This window comes from Oncorhynchus clarkii, chromosome 30 (genome assembly GCF_045791955.1).
Source record: "Oncorhynchus clarkii lewisi isolate Uvic-CL-2024 chromosome 30, UVic_Ocla_1.0, whole genome shotgun sequence".
Lineage (NCBI taxonomy): Eukaryota > Metazoa > Chordata > Actinopteri > Salmoniformes > Salmonidae > Oncorhynchus > Oncorhynchus clarkii.
In genome coordinates, this window is record NC_092176.1 from 34,674,030 (window position 1) to 34,691,856 (window position 17,827).

A 17,827-nucleotide genomic window follows, 5' to 3' on the forward strand; every position below is an offset into this window, starting at 1 on the left:
GTTATCCTCCCCTGGTGTCAGTGTGACAGACCCCACAGACCCACCATCCTCCCCTGGTGTTGGTGTGACAGCCCCAAACAGACCCGTTATCCTCCCCTGGTGTCGGTGTGACAGGTCCCACATATCCATCATCTTCCCCTGGTGTCTGTGTGACAGGCCCAAACAGACCCGTTATCCTCCACTGGTGTCAGTGTGACAGGCCCCACGACCTGTTATCCTACCCTGGCGTTGGTGTGACAGACTCCACAGACCCACCATCCTCCCCTGGTGTTGGAATGACAGGTCCCACAGACCCGTTATCCCCCCCTGGTGTCAGTGTGACAGGCCCCAAAGACCTGTTATCCTCCCCTGGTGTTGGTGTGACAGACCCCACAGACACACCATCCTCCCCTGGTGTCAGTGTGACAGACCACACAGACACACCATTCTCCCCTGGTGTTGGTGTGACAGGTCCCACAGACCCGTTATCCTCCCCTGGTGTTGGTGTGTCAGGCCCGACAGACCCGTTATCCTCCCCTGGTGTCAGTGTGACAGGCCCAACAGACCCGTTATCCTCCCCTGGTGTCAGTGTGACAGGCCCCACAGACCCGTTATCCTCCCCTGGTGTTGGTGTGACAGGCCCAAACAGACCCGTTATCCTCCCCTGGTGTCAGTGTGACAGGTCCCACGGACCCGTTATCCTCCCCTGGTGTCAGTGTGACAGGCCCCACAGACCCGTTATCCTCCCCTGGTGTCAGTGTGACAGGCCCCATAGACCAGTTATCCTCCCCTGGTGTCAGTGTGACAGGCCCCACAGACCCGTTATCCTCCCCTGGTGTCAGTGTGACAGACCCCACAGACACACCATGCTCCCCTGGTGTCAGTGTGACAGACTCCACAGACCCACCATCCTCCCCTGGTGTTGGTGTGACAGGCCCCTCAAACCCGTTATCCTCCCCTGGTGTTGGTGTGACCGACCCCACAGACCCGTTATCCTCCCCTGGTGTCAGTGTGACAGACCCCACAGACCCACCATCCTCCCCTGGTGTTGGTGTGACAGCCCCAAACAGACCCGTTATCCTCCCCTGGTGTCGGTGTGACAGGTCCCACATATCCATCATCTTCCCCTGGTGTCTGTGTGACAGGCCCAAACAGACCCGTTATCCTCCACTGGTGTCAGTGTGACAGGCCCCACGACCTGTTATCCTACCCTGGCGTTGGTGTGACAGACTCCACAGACCCACCATCCTCCCCTGGTGTTGGAATGACAGGTCCCACAGACCCGTTATCCCCCCCTGGTGTCAGTGTGACAGGCCCCAAAGACCTGTTATCCTCCCCTGGTGTTGGTGTGACAGACCCCACAGACTCACCATCCTCCCCTGGTGTTGGAATGACAGGTCCCACAGACACACCATTCTCCCCTGGTGTTGGTGTGACAGGTCCCACAGACCCGTTATCCTCCCCTGGTGTTGGTGTGTCAGGCCCCACAGACCCGTTATCCTCCCCTGGTGTCAGTGTGACAGGCCCAACAGACCCGTTATCCTCCCCTGGTGTCAGTGTGACAGACCCCACAGACACACCATCCTCTCCTGGTGTCAGTGTGACAGGTCCCACAGACCCGTTATCCTCCCCTGGTGTCAGTGTGACAGGCCCAAACAGACCCGTTATCCTCCCCTGGTGTCAGTGTGACAGACCCCACAGACCCGTTATCCTCCCTGGTGTTGGTGTAACAGGTCCCACAGACCCGTTATCCTCCCCTGGTGTCAGTGTGACAGGCCCCACAGACCCGTTATCCTCCCCTGGTGTTGGTGTGACAGACCCCACAGACCCACCATCCTCCCCTGGTGTCAGTGTGACAGGTCCCACAGACACACCATCCTCCCCTGGTGTCAGTGTGACAGACCCCACAGACCCGTTATCCACCCCTGGTGTCAGTGTGACAGGCCCCACAGACCCACCATTCTCCCCTGGTGTTGGTGTGACAGGCCCCACAGACCCGTTATCCTCCCCTGGTGTCAGTGTGACAGACCCCACAGACACACCATGCTCCCCTGGTGTCAGTGTGACAGACTCCACAGACCCACCATTCTCCCCTGGTGTTGGTGTGACAGGTCCCACAGACCCGTTATCCTCCCCTGGTGTCAGTGTGACAGGCCCCACAGACCCGTTATCCTCCCCTGGTGTCAGTGTGACAGGCCCCACAGACCCGTTATCCTCCCCTGGTGTTGGTGTGACAGGCCCAAACAGACCCGTTATCCTCCCCTGGTGTCAGTGTGACAGGCCCCACAGACCCGTTATCCTCACCTGGTGTCAGTGTGACAGGCCCCACAGACCCGTTATCCTCCCCTGGTGTCAGTGTGACAGACCCCACAGACCCACCATCCTCCCCTGGTGTTGGTGTGACAGCCCCAAACAGACCCGTTATCCTCCCCTGGTGTCGGTGTGACAGGTCCCACATATCCATCATCTTCCCCTGGTGTCTGTGTGACAGGCCCAAACAGACCCGTTATCCTCCCCTGGTGTCAGTGTGACAGGCCCCACAGACCCGTTATCCTCCCCTGGTGTTGGTGTGACAGGCCCAAACAGACCCGTTATCCTCCCCTGGTGTCAGTGTGACAGGCCCCACAGACCCGTTATCCTCACCTGGTGTCAGTGTGACAGGCCCCACAGACCCGTTATCCTCCCCTGGTGTCAGTGTGACAGACCCCACAGACCCACCATCCTCCCCTGGTGTTGGTGTGACAGCCCCAAACAGACCCGTTATCCTCCCCTGGTGTCGGTGTGACAGGTCCCACATATCCATCATCTTCCCCTGGTGTCTGTGTGACAGGCCCAAACAGACCCGTTATCCTCCCCTGGTGTCAGTGTGACAGGCCCCACAGACCCGTTATCCTCCCCTGGTGTTGGTGTGACAGGCCCAAACAGACCCGTTATCCTCCCCTGGTGTCAGTGTGACAGGCCCCACAGACCCGTTATCCTCACCTGGTGTCAGTGTGACAGGCCCCACAGACCCGTTATCCTCCCCTGGTGTCAGTGTGACAGACCCCACAGACCCACCATCCTCCCCTGGTGTTGGTGTGACAGACCCCACAGACCCACCATCCTCCCCTGGTGTCAGTGTAACAGGCCCCACAGACCCACCATTCTCCCCTGGTGTTGGTGTGACAGGTCCCACAGACCCATTATCCTCCCCTGGTGTTGGTGTGACAGACCCCACAGACCCACCATCCTCCCCTGGTGTCAGTGTAACAGGCCCCACAGACCCACCATTCTCCCCTGGTGTTGGTGTGACAGGTCCCACAGACCCATTATCCTCCCCTGGTGTTGGTGTGACAGGCCCCACAGACCCGTTATCCTCCCCTGGTGTCAGTGTGACAGACCCCACAGACACACCATGCTCCCCTGGTGTCAGTGTGACAGACTCCACAGACCCACCATCCTCCCCTGGTGTCAGTGTGACAGACCCCACAGACCCACCATTCTCCCCTGGTGTTGGTGTGACAGGCCCAAACAGACCTGTTATCCTCCCCTGGTGTCGGTGTGACAGGTCCCACATATCCATCATCTTCCCCTGGTGTCTGTGTGACTGGCCCAAACAGACCCGTTATCCTCCCCTGGTGTCAGTGTGACAGGCCCCACAGACCCGTTATCCTACCCCTGGCGTTGGTGTGACAGACTCCACAGACCCACCATCCTCCCCTGGTGTTGGAATGACAGGTCCCACAGACCAGTAATCCCCCCCTGGTGTTGATGTGACAGGCCCCACAGACCCGTTATCCTCCCCTGGTGTCAGTGTGACAGACCCCACAGACACACCATGCTCCCCTGGTGTCAGTGTGACAGACTCCACAGACCCACCATCCTCCCCTGGTGTTGGAATGACAGGTCCCACAGACCCGTTATCCCCCCCTGGTGTCAGTGTGACAGGCCCCAAAGACCCGTTATCCTCCCCTGGTGTTGATGTGACAGACCCCACAGACACACCATCCTCCCCTGGTGTCAGTGTGACAGACCACACAGACACACCATTCTCCCCTGGTGTTGGTGTGACAGGTCCCACAGACCCGTTATCCTCTCCTGGTGTTGGTGTGTCAGGCCCCACAGACCCGTTATCCTCCCCTGGTGTCAGTGTGACAGGCCCCACAGACCCGTTATCCTCCCCTGGTGTCAGTGTGACAGACCCCACAGACACACCATCCTCCCCTGGTGTCAGTGTGACAGGTCCCACAGACCCGTTATCCTCCCCTGGTGTCAGTGTGACAGGCCCAAACAGACCCGTTATCCTCCCCTGGTGTCAGTGTGACAGACCCCACAGACCCGTTATCCTCCCTGGTGTTGGTGTAACAGGCCCCACAGACCCGTTATCCTCCCCTGGTGTTGGTGTGACAGGCCCAAACAGACCCATTATCCTCTCCTGGTGTCAGTGTGACAGGCCCCACAGACCCGTTATCCTTCCCTGGTGTCAGTGTGACAGACCCCTCAGACCCGTTATCCTCCCCTGGTGTTGGTGTGACAGGCCCAAACAGACCCGTTATACTCCCCCGGTGTTGGTGTGACAGACCCCACAGACACACCATCCTCCCCTGGTGTCAGTGTCACAGACTCCACAGACCCACCATCCTCCCCTGGTGTCAGTGTGACAGACCCCACAGACCCACCACCCTCCCCTGGTGTCAGTGTGACAGACCCCACAGACACATTATCCTCCCCTGGTGTTGGTGTGACAGGCCCCTCAGACCCGTTATCCTCCCCTGGTGTCAGTGTGACAGGCCCCACAGACCCGTTATCCTCACCTGGTGTCAGTGTGACAGGCCCCAAAGACCCATTATCCTCCCCTGGTGTTGGTGTGACAGACCCCACAGACACACCATCCTCCCCTGGTGTCAGTGTGACAGACCACACAGACACACCATTCTCCCCTGGTGTTGGTGTGAGAGGTCCCACAGACCCGTTATCCTCCCCTGGTGTCAGTGTGACAGGTCCCACAGACCCGTTATCCTCCCCTGGTGTCAGTGTGACAGGCCCAAACAGACCCGTTATCCTCCCCTGGTGTCAGTGTGACAGACCACACAGACACACCATGCTCCCCTGGTGTCAGTGTGACAGACTCCACAGACCCACCATTCTCCCCTGGTGTTGGTGTGACAGGTCCCACAGACCCGTTATCCTCCCCTGGTGTCAGTGTGACAGGCCCCACAGACCCGTTATCCTCCCCTGGTGTCAGTGTGACAGGCCCCACAGACCCGTTATCCTCCCCTGGTGTTGGTGTGACAGACCCCACAGACCCACCATCCTCCCCTGGTGTCAGTGTGACAGGTCCCACAGACACACCATCCTCCCCTGGTTTCAGTGTGACAGACCCTACAGACCCGTTATCCACCCCTGGTGTCAGTGTGACAGGCCCCACAGACCCACCATTCTCCCCTGGTGTTGGTGTGACAGGTCCCACAGACCCGTTATCCTCCCCTGGTGTTTGTGTGACAGGCCCCACAGACCCGTTATCCTCCCCTGGTGTCAGTGTGACAGACCCCACAGACACACCATGCTCCCCTGGTGTCAGTGTGACAGACTCCACAGACCCACCATTCTCCCCTGGTGTTCGTGTGACATGTCCCACAGACCCGTTATCCTCCCCTGGTGTCAGTGTGACAGGCCCCACAGACCCGTTATCCTCTCCTGGTGTCAGTGTGACAGGCCCCACAGAAACGTTATCCTCCCCTGGTGTTGGTGTGACAGGCCCAAACAGACCCGTTATCCTCCCCTGGTGTCAGTGTGACAGGCCCCACAGACCCGTTATCCTCCCCTGGTGTTGGTGTGACAGGCCCAAACAGACCCGTTATCCTCCCCTGGTGTCAGTGTGACAGGTCCCACAGACCCGTTATCCTCCCCTGGTGTCAGTGTGACAGGCCCCACAGACCCGTTATCCTCCCCTGGTGTCAGTGTGACAGGCCCCACAGACCAGTTATCCTCCCCTGGTGTCAGTGTGACAGACCCCACAGACCCGTTATCCTCCCCTGGTGTTGGTGTGACAGACCCCACAGACCCACCTTCGACCCCTGGTGTCAGTGAGACAGGCCCCACAGACCCACCATTCTCCCCTGGTGTTGGTGTGACAGGTCCACCAGACCCATTATCCTCCCCTGGTGTTGGTGTGACAGGCCCCACAGACCCGTTATCCTCCCCTGGTGTTGGTGTGACAGGCCCCACATACCCGTTATCCTCCCCTGGTGTCAGTGTGACAGACCCCACAGACACACCATGCTCCCCTGGTGTCAGTGTGACAGACTCCGCAGACCCACCATCCTCCCCTGGTGTCAGTGTGACAGACTCCGCAGACCCACCATCCTCCCCTGGTGTTGGTGTGACAGGCCCCTCAGACCCGTGATCCTCCCCTGGTGTTGGTGTGACAGACCCCACAGACCCGTTATCCTCCCCTGGTGTCTGTGTGACAGACCCCACAGACCCACCATCCTCCCCTGGTGTTGGTGTGACAGGCCCAAACAGACCCGTTATCCTCCCCTGGTGTCGGTGTGACAGGTCCCACATATCCATCATATTCCCCTGGTGTCTGTGTGACAGGCCCAAACAGACCCGTTATCCACCCCTGGTGTCAGTGTGACAGGCCCCACAGACCCGTTATCCTCCCCTGCCGTTGGTGTGACAGACTCCACAGACCCACCATCCTCCCCTGGTGTTGGAATGACAGGTCCCACAGACCCGTTATCCCCCCTGGTGTCAGTGTGACAGGCCCCAAAGACCCACCATCCTCCCCTGGTGTCAGTGTGACAGACCCCACAGACCCACTATCCTCCCCCGGTGTTGGTGTGACAGGCCCAAACAGACCTGTTATCCTCCCCTGGTGTCGGTGTGACAGGTCCCACATATCCATCATCTTCCCCTGGTGTCTGTGTGACAGGCCCAAACAGACCCGTTATCCTCCCCTGGTGTCAGTGTGACAGGCCCCACAGACCCGTTATCCTCCCCTGGCGTTGGTGTGACAGACTCCACAGACCCACCATCCTCCCCTGGTGTAGGAATGACAGGTCCCACAGACCAGTTATCCCCCCCTGGTGTCAGTGTGGCAGGCCCCAAAGACCCGTTATCCTCCCCTGGTGTTGGTGTGACAGACCCCACAGACACACCATCCTCCCCTGGTGTCAGTGTGACAGACCACACAGACACACCATTCTCCCCTGGTGTTGGTGTGACAGGTCCCACAGACCCGTTATCCTCCCCTGGTGTCAGTGTGACAGGCCCCACAGACCCGTTATCCTCCCCTGGTGTTGGTTGGACAGACCCCACAGACCCACCATCCTCCCCTGGTGTCAGTGTGACAGGTCCCACAGACACACCATCCTCCCCTGGTGTCAGTGTGACAGACCCCACAGACCCGTTATCCACCCCTGGTGTCAGTGTGACAGGCCCCACAGACCCACCATTCTCCCCTGGTGTTGGTGTGACAGGTTCCACAGACCCGTTATCCTCCCCTGGTGTTGGTGTGACAGGCCCCACAGACCCGTTATCCTCCCCTGGTGTCAGTGTGACAGACCCCACAGACACACCATGCTCCCCTGGTGTCAGTGTGACAGACTCCACAGACCCACCATTCTCCCCTGGTGTTTGTGTGAAAGGTCCCACAGACCCGTTATCCTCCCCTGGTGTCAGTGTGACAGGCCACACAGACCCGTTATCCTCTCCTGGTGTCAGTGTGACAGGCCCCACAGACCCGTTATCCTCCACCGGTGTTGGTGTGACAGGCCCAAACAGACCCGTTATCCTCCCCTGGTGTCAGTGTGACAGGCCCCACAGACCCGTTATCCTCCCCTGGTGTTGGTGTGACAGGCCCAAACAGACCCGTTATCCTCCCCTGGTGTCAGTGTGACAGGTCCCACAGACCCGTTATCCTCCCCTGGTGTCAGTGTGACAGGCCCCACAGACCCGTTATCTCCCCTGGTGTCAGTGTGACAGGCCCCACAGACCAGTTATCCTTCCCTGGTGTCAGTGTGACAGACCCCACAGACCCGTTATCCTCCCCTGGTGTTGGTGTGACAGACCCCACAGACCCACCATCCTCCCCTGGTGTCAATGTGACAGGCCCCACAGACCCACCATTCTCCCCTGGTGTTGGTGTGACAGGTCCACCAGACCCATTATCCTCCCCTGGTGTTGGTGTGACAGGCCCCACAGACCCGTTATCCTCCCCTGGTGTTGGTGTGACAGGCCCCACAGACCCGTTATCCTCCCCTGGTGTCAGTGTGACAGACCCCACAGACACACCATGCTCCCCTGGTGTCGGTTTGACAGACTCCACAGACCCACCATCCTCCCCTGGTGTTGGTGTGACTTGCCCCTCAGACCCGTTATCCTCCCCTGGTGTTGGTGTGACAGACCCCACAGACCCGTTATCCTCCCCTGGTGTTGGTGTGACAGACCCCACAGACCCACCATCCTCCCCTGGTGTCAGTGTGACAGGCCCAAACAGACCCGTTATCCTCCCCTGGTGTCAGTGTGACAGACCACACAGACACACCATGCTCCCCTGGTGTCAGTGTGACAGACTCCACAGACCAGTTATCCTCCCCTGGTGTCAGTGTGACAGACCCCACAGACCCGTTATCCTCCCCTGGTGTCAGTGTGACAGGCCCCACAGACCCGTTATCCTCCCCTGGTGTCAGTGTGACAGGCCCCACAGACCCGTTATCCTCCCCTGGTGTTGGTGTGACAGACCCCACAGACCCACCATCCTCCCCTGGTGTCAGTGTGACAGGTCCCACAGACACACCATCCTCCCCTGGTTTCAGTGTGACAGACCCTACAGACCCGTTATCCACCCCTGGTGTCAGTGTGACAGGCCCCACAGACCCACCATTCTCCCCTGGTGTTGGTGTGACAGGTCCCACAGACCCGTTATCCTCCCCTGGTGTTTGTGTGACAGGCCCCACAGACCCGTTATCCTCCCCTGGTGTCAGTGTGACAGACCCCACAGACACACCATGCTCCCCTGGTGTCAGTGTGACAGACTCCACAGACCCACCATTCTCCCCTGGTGTTCGTGTGACATGTCCCACAGACCCGTTATCCTCCCCTGGTGTCAGTGTGACAGGCCCCACAGACCCGTTATCCTCTCCTGGTGTCAGTGTGACAGGCCCCACAGAAACGTTATCCTCCCCTGGTGTTGGTGTGACAGGCCCAAACAGACCCGTTATCCTCCCCTGGTGTCAGTGTGACAGGCCCCACAGACCCGTTATCCTCCCCTGGTGTTGGTGTGACAGGCCCAAACAGACCCGTTATCCTCCCCTGTGACAGGTCCCACAGACCCGTTATCCTCCCCTGGTGTCAGTGTGACAGGCCCCACAGACCCGTTATCCTCCCCTGGTGTCAGTGTGACAGGCCCCACAGACACACCATGCTCCCCTGGTGTCAGTGTGACAGACTCCGCAGACCCACCATCCTCCCCTGGTGTCAGTGTGACAGACTCCGCAGACCCACCATCCTCCCCTGGTGTTGGTGTGACAGGCCCCCCAGACCCGTGATCCTCCCCTGGTGTTGGTGTGACAGACCCCACAGACCCGTTATCCTCCCCTGGTGTCTGTGTGACAGACCCCACAGACCCACCATCCTCCCCTGGTGTTGGTGTGACAGGCCCAAACAGACCCGTTATCCTCCCCTGGTGTCGGTGTGACAGGTCCCACATATCCATCATCTTCCCCTGGTGTCTGTGTGACAGGCCCAAACAGACCCGTTATCCACCCCTGGTGTCAGTGTGACAGGCCCCACAGACCCGTTATCCTCCCCTGCCGTTGGTGTGACAGACTCCACAGACCCACCATCCTCCCCTGGTGTTGGATTGACAGGTCCCACAGACCCGTTATCCCCCCTGGTGTCAGTGTGACAGGCCCCAAAGACCCACCATCCTCCCCTGGTGTCAGTGTGACAGACCCCACAGACCCACTATCCTCCCCCGGTGTTGGTGTGACAGGCCCAAACAGACCTGTTATCCTCCCCTGGTGTCGGTGTGACAGGTCCCACATATCCATCATCTTCCCCTGGTGTCTGTGTGACAGGCCCAAACAGACCCGTTATCCTCCCCTGGTGTCAGTGTGACAGGCCCCACAGACCCGTTATCCTCCCCTGGCGTTGGTGTGACAGACTCCACAGACCCACCATCCTCCCCTGGTGTTGGAATGACAGGTCCCACAGACCAGTTATCCCCCCCTGGTGTCAGTGTGGCAGGCCCCAAAGACCCGTTATCCTCCCCTGGTGTTGGTGTGACAGACCCCACAGACACACCATCCTCCCCTGGTGTCAGTGTGACAGACCACACAGACACACCATTCTCCCCTGGTGTTGGTGTGACAGGTCCCACAGACCCGTTATCCTCACCTGGTGTTGGTGTGTCAGGCCCCACAGACCCGTTATCCTCCCCTGGTGTCAGTGTGACAGGCCCCACAGACCCGTTATCCTCCCCTGGTGTCATTGTGACAGACCCCACAGACACACCATCCTCCCCTGGTGTCAGTGTGACAGGCCCAAACAGACCCATTATCCTCCCCTGGTGTCAGTGTGACAGACCCCACAGACGCGTTATCCTCCCTGGTGTTGGTGTAACAGGCCCCACAGACCCGTTATCCTCCCCTGGTGTTGGTGTGACAGGCCCAAACAGACCCATTATCCTCCCCTGGTGTCAGTGTGACAGGCCCCACAGACCCGTTATCCTTCCCTGGTGTCAGTGTGACAGACCCCACAGACCCGTTATCCTCCCCTGGTGTTGGTGTGACAGGCCCAAACAGACCCGTTATCCTCCCCTGGTGTTGGTGTGACAGACCCCACAGACCCACCATCCTCCCCTGGTGTCAGTGTGACAGGTCCCACAGACCCACCATCCTCCCCTGGTGTCAGTGTGACAGACTCCGCAGACCCACCATCCTCCCCTGGTGTTGGTGTGACAGGCCCCCCAGACCCGTGATCCTCCCCTGGTGTTGGTGTGACAGACCCCACAGACCCGTTATCCTCCCCTGGTGTCTGTGTGACAGACCCCACAGACACACCATCCTCCCCTGGTGTCAGTGTCACAGACTCCACAGACCCACCATCCTCCCCTGGTGTCAGTGTGACAGACCCCACAGACCCACCACCCTCCCGTGGTGTCAGTGTGACAGACCCCACAGACACATTATCCTCCCCTGGTGTTGGTGTGACAGGCCCCTCAGACCTGTTATCCTCCCCTGGTGTCAGTGTGACAGACCCCACAGACCCGTTATCCTCCCCTGGTGTCAGTGTGACAGGCCCCAAAGACCCGTTATCCTCCCCTGGTGTTGGTGTGACAGACCCCACAGACACACCATCCTCCCCTGGTGTCAGTGTGACAGACCACACAGACACACCATTCTCCCCTGGTGTTGGTGTGACAGGTCCCACAGACCCGTTATCCTCCCCTGGTGTCAGTTTGACAGGTCCCACAGACCCGTTATCCTCCCCTGGTGTCAGTGTGACAGGCCCAAACAGACCCGTTATCCTCCCCTGGTGTCAGTGTGACAGACCCCACAGACACACCATGCTCCCCTGGTGTCAGTGTGACAGACTCCACAGACCCACCATTCTCCCCTGGTGTTGGTGTGACAGGTCCCACAGACCCGTTATCCTCCCCTGGTGTCAGTGTGACAGGCCCCACAGACCCGTTATCCTCCCCTGGTGTTGGTTGGACAGACCCCACAGACCCACCATCCTCCCCTGGTGTCAGTGTGACAGGTCCCACAGACACACCATCCTCCCCTGGTGTCAGTGTGACAGACCCCACAGACCCGTTATCCACCCCTGGTGTCAGTGTGACAGGCCCCACAGACCCACCATTCTCCCCTGGTGTTGGTGTGACAGGTTCCACAGACCCGTTATCCTCCCCTGGTGTTGGTGTGACAGGCCCCACAGACCCGTTATCCTCCCCTGGTGTCAGTGTGACAGACCCCACAGACACACCATGCTCCCCTGGTGTCAGTGTGACAGACTCCACAGACCCACCATTCTCCCCTGGTGTTTGTGTGAAAGGTCCCACAGACCCGTTATCCTCCCCTGGTGTCAGTGTGACAGGCCACACAGACCCGTTATCCTCTCCTGGTGTCAGTGTGACAGGCCCCACAGACCCGTTATCCTCCACCGGTGTTGGTGTGACAGGCCCAAACAGACCCGTTATCCTCCCCTGGTGTCAGTGTGACAGGCCCCACAGACCCGTTATCCTCCCCTGGTGTTGGTGTGACAGGCCCAAACAGACCCGTTATCCTCCCCTGGTGTCAGTGTGACAGGTCCCACAGACCCGTTATCCTCCCCTGGTGTCAGTGTGACAGGCCCCACAGACCCGTTATCTCCCCTGGTGTCAGTGTGACAGGCCCCACAGACCAGTTATCCTTCCCTGGTGTCAGTGTTACAGACCCCACAGACCCGTTATCCTCCCCTGGTGTTGGTGTGACAGACCCCACAGACCCACCATCCTCCCCTGGTGTCAGTGTGACAGGCCCCACAGACCCACCATTCTCCCCTGGTGTTGGTGTGACAGGTCCACCAGACCCATTATCCTCCCCTGGTGTTGGTGTGACAGGCCCCACAGACCCGTTATCCTCCCCTGGTGTTGGTGTGACAGGCCCCACAGACCCGTTATCCTCCCCTGGTGTCAGTGTGACAGACCCCACAGACACACCATGCTCCCCTGGTGTCGGTTTGACAGACTCCACAGACCCACCATCCTCCCCTGGTGTTGGTGTGACTTGCCCCTCAGACCCGTTATCCTCCCCTGGTGTTGGTGTGACAGACCCCACAGACCCGTTATCCTCCCCTGGTGTTGGTGTGACAGACCCCACAGACCCACCATCCTCCCCTGGTGTCAGTGTGACAGGCCCCACAGACCCACCATTCTCCCCTGGTGTTGGTGTGACAGGTCCCAAATATCCATCATCTTCCCCTGGTGTCTGTGTGACAGGCCCAAACAGACCCGTTATCCTCCCCTGGTGTCAGTGTGACAGGCCCCACAGACCCGTTATCCTCCCCTGGCGTTGGTGTGACAGACTCCACAGACCCACCATCCTCCCCTGGTGTTGGAATGACAGGTCCCACAGACCCGTTATCCCCCCCTGGTGTCAGTGTGACAGGCCCCAAAGACCCATTATCCTCCCCTGGTGTTGGTGTGACAGACCCCACAGACACACCATCCTCCCCTGGTGTCAGTATGACAGACCACACAGACACACCATTCTCCCCTGGTGTTGGTGTGACAGGTCCCACAGACCCGTTATCCTCCCCTGGTGTTGGTGTGTCAGGCCCCACAGACCCGTTATCCTCCCCTGGTGTCAGTGTGACAGGCCCAACAGACCCGTTATCCTCCCCTGGTGTCAGTGTGACAGGTCCCACATACCCGTTATCCTCCACTGGTGTCAGTGTGACAGGCCCAAACAGACCCGTTATCCTCCCTGGTGTTGGTGTAACAGGTCCCACAGACCCGTTATCCTCCCCTGGTGTTGGTGTGACAGGCCCCACAGACCCGTTATCCTCCCCTGGTGTCAGTGTGTCAGACCCCACAGACACACCATCCTCCCCTGGTGTCAGTGTGACAGGTCCCACATACCCGTTATCCTCCACTGGTGTCAGTGTGACAGGCCCAAACAGACCCGTTATCCTCCCCTGGTGTCAGTGTGACAGACCCCACAGACCCGTTATCCTCCCTGGTGTTGGTGTAACAGGTCCCACAGACCCGTTATCCTCCCCTGGTGTTGGTGTGACAGGCCCCACAGACCCGTTATCCTCCCCTGGTGTCAGTGTGTCAGACCCCACAGACACACAATGCTCCCCTGGTGTCAGTGTGACAGACTCCACAGACCCACCATTCTCCCCTGGTGTTTGGTGTGACAGGTCCCACAGACCCGTTATCCTCCCCTGATGTCAGTGTGACAGGCCCCACAGACCCGTTATCCTCCCCTGGTGTCAGTGTGACAGGCCCCACAGACCCGTTATCCTCCCCTGGTGTTGGTGTGACAGACCCCACAGACCCACCATCCTCCCCTGGTGTCATTGTGACAGGTCCCACAGACACACCATCCTCCCCTGGTGTCAGTGTGACAGACCCCACAGACCCGTTATCCACCCTGGTGTTGGTGTGACAGGTCCCACAGACCCGTTATCCTCCCCTGGTGTTGGTGTGACAGGCCCCACAGACCCGTTATCCTCCCCTGGTGTCAGTGTGACAGGCCCCACAGACCCGTTATCCTCTCCTGGTGTCAGTGTGACAGGCCCCACAGACCCGTTATCCTCCCCTGGTGTTGGTGTGACAGGCCCAAACAGACCCGTTATCCTCCCCTGGTGTCAGTGTGACAGGCCCCACAGACCCGTTATCATCCCCTGGTGTTGGTGTGACAGGCCCAAACAGACCTGTTATCCTCCCCTGGTGTCAGTGTGACAGGTCCCACAGACCCGTTATCCTCCCCTGGTGTCAGTGTGACAGGCCCCACAGACACACCATGCTCCCCTGGTGTCAGTGTGGCAGACTCCACAGACCCACCATTCTCCCCTGGTGTTGGTGTGACAGGTCCCACAGACCCGTTATCCTCCCCTGGTGTCAGTGTGACAGGCCCCACAGACCCGTTATCCTCTCCTGGTGTCAGTGTGACAGGCCCCACAGACCCGTTATCCTCCCCTGGTGTTGGTGTGACAGGCCCAAACAGACCCGTTATCCTCCCCTGGTGTCAGTGTGACAGGCCCCACAGACCCGTTATCATCCCCTGGTGTTGGTGTGACAGGCCCAAACAGACCTGTTATCCTCCCCTGGTGTCAGTGTGACAGGTCCCACAGACCCGTTATCCTCCCCTGGTGTCAGTGTGACAGGCCCCACAGACCCGTTATCCTCCCCTGGTGTCAGTGTGACAGGCCCCACAGACCAGTTATCCTCCCCTGGTGTCAGTGTGACAGACCCCACAGACCCGTTATCCTCCCCTGGTGTTGGTGTGACAGACCCCACAGACCCACCATCCTCCCCTGGTGTCAGTGTGACAGGCCCCACAGACCCACCATTCTCGCCTGGTGTTGGTGTGACAGGTCCACCAGACCCATTATCCTCCCCTGGTGTTGGTGTGACAGGCCCCACAGACCCGTTATCCCCCCTGGTTTCAGTGTGACAGACCCCACAGACACACCATGCTCCCCTGGTGTCAGTGTGACAGACTCCACAGACCCACCATCCTCCCCTGGTGTTGGTGTGACAGGCCCCACAGACCCGTTATCCTCCCCTGGTGTCAGTGTGACAGACCCCACAGACACACCATCCTCCCCTGGTGTCAGTGTGACAGGTCCCACAGACCCGTTATCCTCCCCTGGTGTCAGTGTGACAGGCCCAAACAGACCCGTTATCCTCCCCTGGTGTCAGTGTGACAGACCCCACAGACCCGTTATCCTCCCTGGTGTTGGTGTAACAGGCCCCACAGACCCGTTATCCTCCCCTGGTGTTGGTGTGACAGGCCCAAACAGACCCATTATCCTCCCCTGGTGTCAGTGTGACAGGCCCCACAGACCCGTTATCCTTCCCTGGTGTCAGTGTGACAGACCCCACAGACCCGTTATCCTCCCCTGGTGTTGGTGTGACAGGCCCAAACAGACCCGTTATCCTCCCCTGGTGTTGGTGTGACAGACCCCACAGACACACCATCCTCGCCTGGTGTCAGTGTCACAGACTCCACAGACCCACCATCCTCCCCTGGTGTCAGTGTGACAGACCCCACAGACCCACCACCCTCCCCTGGTGTCAGTGTGACAGACCCCACAGACACATTATCCTCCCCTGGTGTTGGTGTGACAGGCCCCACAGACCAGTTATCCTCCCCTGGTGTCAGTGTGACAGGCCCCAAAGACCCGTTATCCTCCACTGGTGTTGGTGTGACAGACCCCACAGACACACCATCCTCCCCTGGTGTCAGTGTGACAGACCACACAGACACACCATTCTCCCCTGGTGTTGGTGTGACAGGTCCCACAGACCTGTTATCCTCCCCTGGTGTCAGTGTGACAGGTCCCATAGACCCGTTATCCTCCCCTGGTGTCAGTGTGACAGGCCCAAACAGACCCGTTATCCTCCCCTGGTGTCAGTGTGACAGACCCCACAGACACACCATGCTCCCCTGGTGTCAGTGTGACAGACTCCACAGACCCACCATTCTCCCCTGGTGTTGGTGTGACAGGTCCCACAGACCCGTTATCCTCCCCTGGTGTCAGTGTGACAGGCCCCACAGACCCGTTATCCTCTCCTGGTGTCAGTGTGTCAGGCCCCACAGACCCGTTATCCTCCCCTGGTGTCAGTGTGACAGGCCCAACAGACCCGTTATCCTCCCCTGGTGTCAGTGTGACAGGTCCCACATACCCGTTATCCTCCCCTGGTGTCAGTGTGACAGACCCCACAGACACACCATGCTCCCCTGGTGTCAGTGTGACAGACTCCACAGACCCACCATTCTCTTCTGGTGTTGGTGTGACAGGTCCCACAGACCCGTTATCCTCCCCTGGTGTCAGTGTGACAGGCCCCACAGACCCGTTATCCTCTCCTGGTGTCAGTGTGTCAGGCCCCACAGACCCGTTATCCTCCCCTGGTGTCAGTGTGACAGGCCCAACAGACCCGTTATCCTCCCCTGGTGTCAGTGTGACAGGTCCCACATACCCGTTATCCTCCACTGGTGTCAGTGTGACAGGCCCAAACAGACCCGTTATCCTCCCTGGTGTTGGTGTAACAGGTCCCACAGACCCGTTATCCTCCCCTGGTGTTGGTGTGACAGGCCCCACAGACCTGTTATCCTCCCCTGGTGTCAGTGTGTCAGACCCCACAGACACACCATCCTCCCCTGGTGTCAGTGTGACAGGTCCCACATACCCGTTATCCTCCACTGGTGTCAGTGTGACAGGCCCAAACAGACCCGTTATCCTCCCCTGGTGTCAGTGTGACAGACCCCACAGACCCGTTATCCTCCCTGGTGTTGGTGTAACAGGTCCCACAGACCCGTTATCCTCCCCTGGTGTTGGTGTGACAGGCCCCACAGACCCGTTATCCTCCCCTGGTGTCAGTGTGTCAGACCCCACAGACACACAATGCTCCCCTGGTGTCAGTGTGACAGACTCCACAGACCCACCATTCTCCCCTGGTGTTTGGTGTGACAGGTCCCACAGACCCGTTATCCTCCCCTGATGTCAGTGTGACAGGCCCCACAGACCCGTTATCCTCCCCTGGTGTCAGTGTGACAGGCCCCACAGACCCGTTATCCTCCCCTGGTGTTGGTGTGACAGACCCCACAGACCCACCATCCTCCCCTGGTGTCATTGTGACAGGTCCCACAGACACACCATCCTCCCCTGGTGTCAGTGTGACAGACCCCACAGACCCGTTATCCACCCCTGGTGTTGGTGTGACAGGTCCCACAGACCCGTTATCCTCCCCTGGTGTTGGTGTGACAGGCCCCACAGACCCGTTATCCTCCCCTGGTGTCAGTGTGACAGACCCCACAGACACACCATGCTCCCCTGGTGTCAGTGTGGCAGACTCCACAGACCCACCATTCTCCCCTGGTGTTGGTGTGACAGGTCCCACAGACCCGTTATCCTCCCCTGGTGTCAGTGTGACAGGCCCCACAGACCCGTTATCCTCTCCTGGTGTCAGTGTGACAGGCCCCACAGACCCGTTATCCTCCCCTGGTGTTGGTGTGACAGGCCCAAACAGACCCGTTATCCTCCCCTGGTGTCAGTGTGACAGGCCCCACAGACCCGTTATCATCCCCTGGTGTTGGTGTGACAGGCCCAAACAGACCTGTTATCCTCCCCTGGTGTCAGTGTGACA

The 17,827-nt window shown here is 59.3% G+C and overlaps 1 protein-coding gene across 1 annotated transcript in view; it reads left to right on the top strand.

Moving 5' to 3' along the window:
- LOC139389534 (mucin-2-like) overlaps window positions 1-17,827 on the top strand; it is a 37,506-nt gene that overhangs the window by 14,288 nt on the left and 5,391 nt on the right. Inside the window, exons 16-36 of the mRNA XM_071136353.1 lie at window positions 157-401; window positions 451-527; window positions 696-822; window positions 4,369-4,486; window positions 5,254-5,412; window positions 5,599-5,660; window positions 6,012-6,086; window positions 6,348-6,380; window positions 6,559-6,717; window positions 6,896-7,141; window positions 7,899-8,022; window positions 8,116-8,400; window positions 8,705-8,863; window positions 9,050-9,111; window positions 9,707-9,865; window positions 10,044-10,289; window positions 12,310-12,813; window positions 12,947-13,108; window positions 13,528-13,653; window positions 15,598-15,759; window positions 16,810-16,935. Of these exons, the coding sequence (XP_070992454.1) occupies window positions 157-401; window positions 451-527; window positions 696-822; window positions 4,369-4,486; window positions 5,254-5,412; window positions 5,599-5,660; window positions 6,012-6,086; window positions 6,348-6,380; window positions 6,559-6,717; window positions 6,896-7,141; window positions 7,899-8,022; window positions 8,116-8,400; window positions 8,705-8,863; window positions 9,050-9,111; window positions 9,707-9,865; window positions 10,044-10,289; window positions 12,310-12,813; window positions 12,947-13,108; window positions 13,528-13,653; window positions 15,598-15,759; window positions 16,810-16,935 (3,416 nt within the window). The remainder of the gene's footprint in view (window positions 1-156; window positions 402-450; window positions 528-695; window positions 823-4,368; window positions 4,487-5,253; window positions 5,413-5,598; window positions 5,661-6,011; window positions 6,087-6,347; window positions 6,381-6,558; window positions 6,718-6,895; window positions 7,142-7,898; window positions 8,023-8,115; window positions 8,401-8,704; window positions 8,864-9,049; window positions 9,112-9,706; window positions 9,866-10,043; window positions 10,290-12,309; window positions 12,814-12,946; window positions 13,109-13,527; window positions 13,654-15,597; window positions 15,760-16,809; window positions 16,936-17,827) is intronic.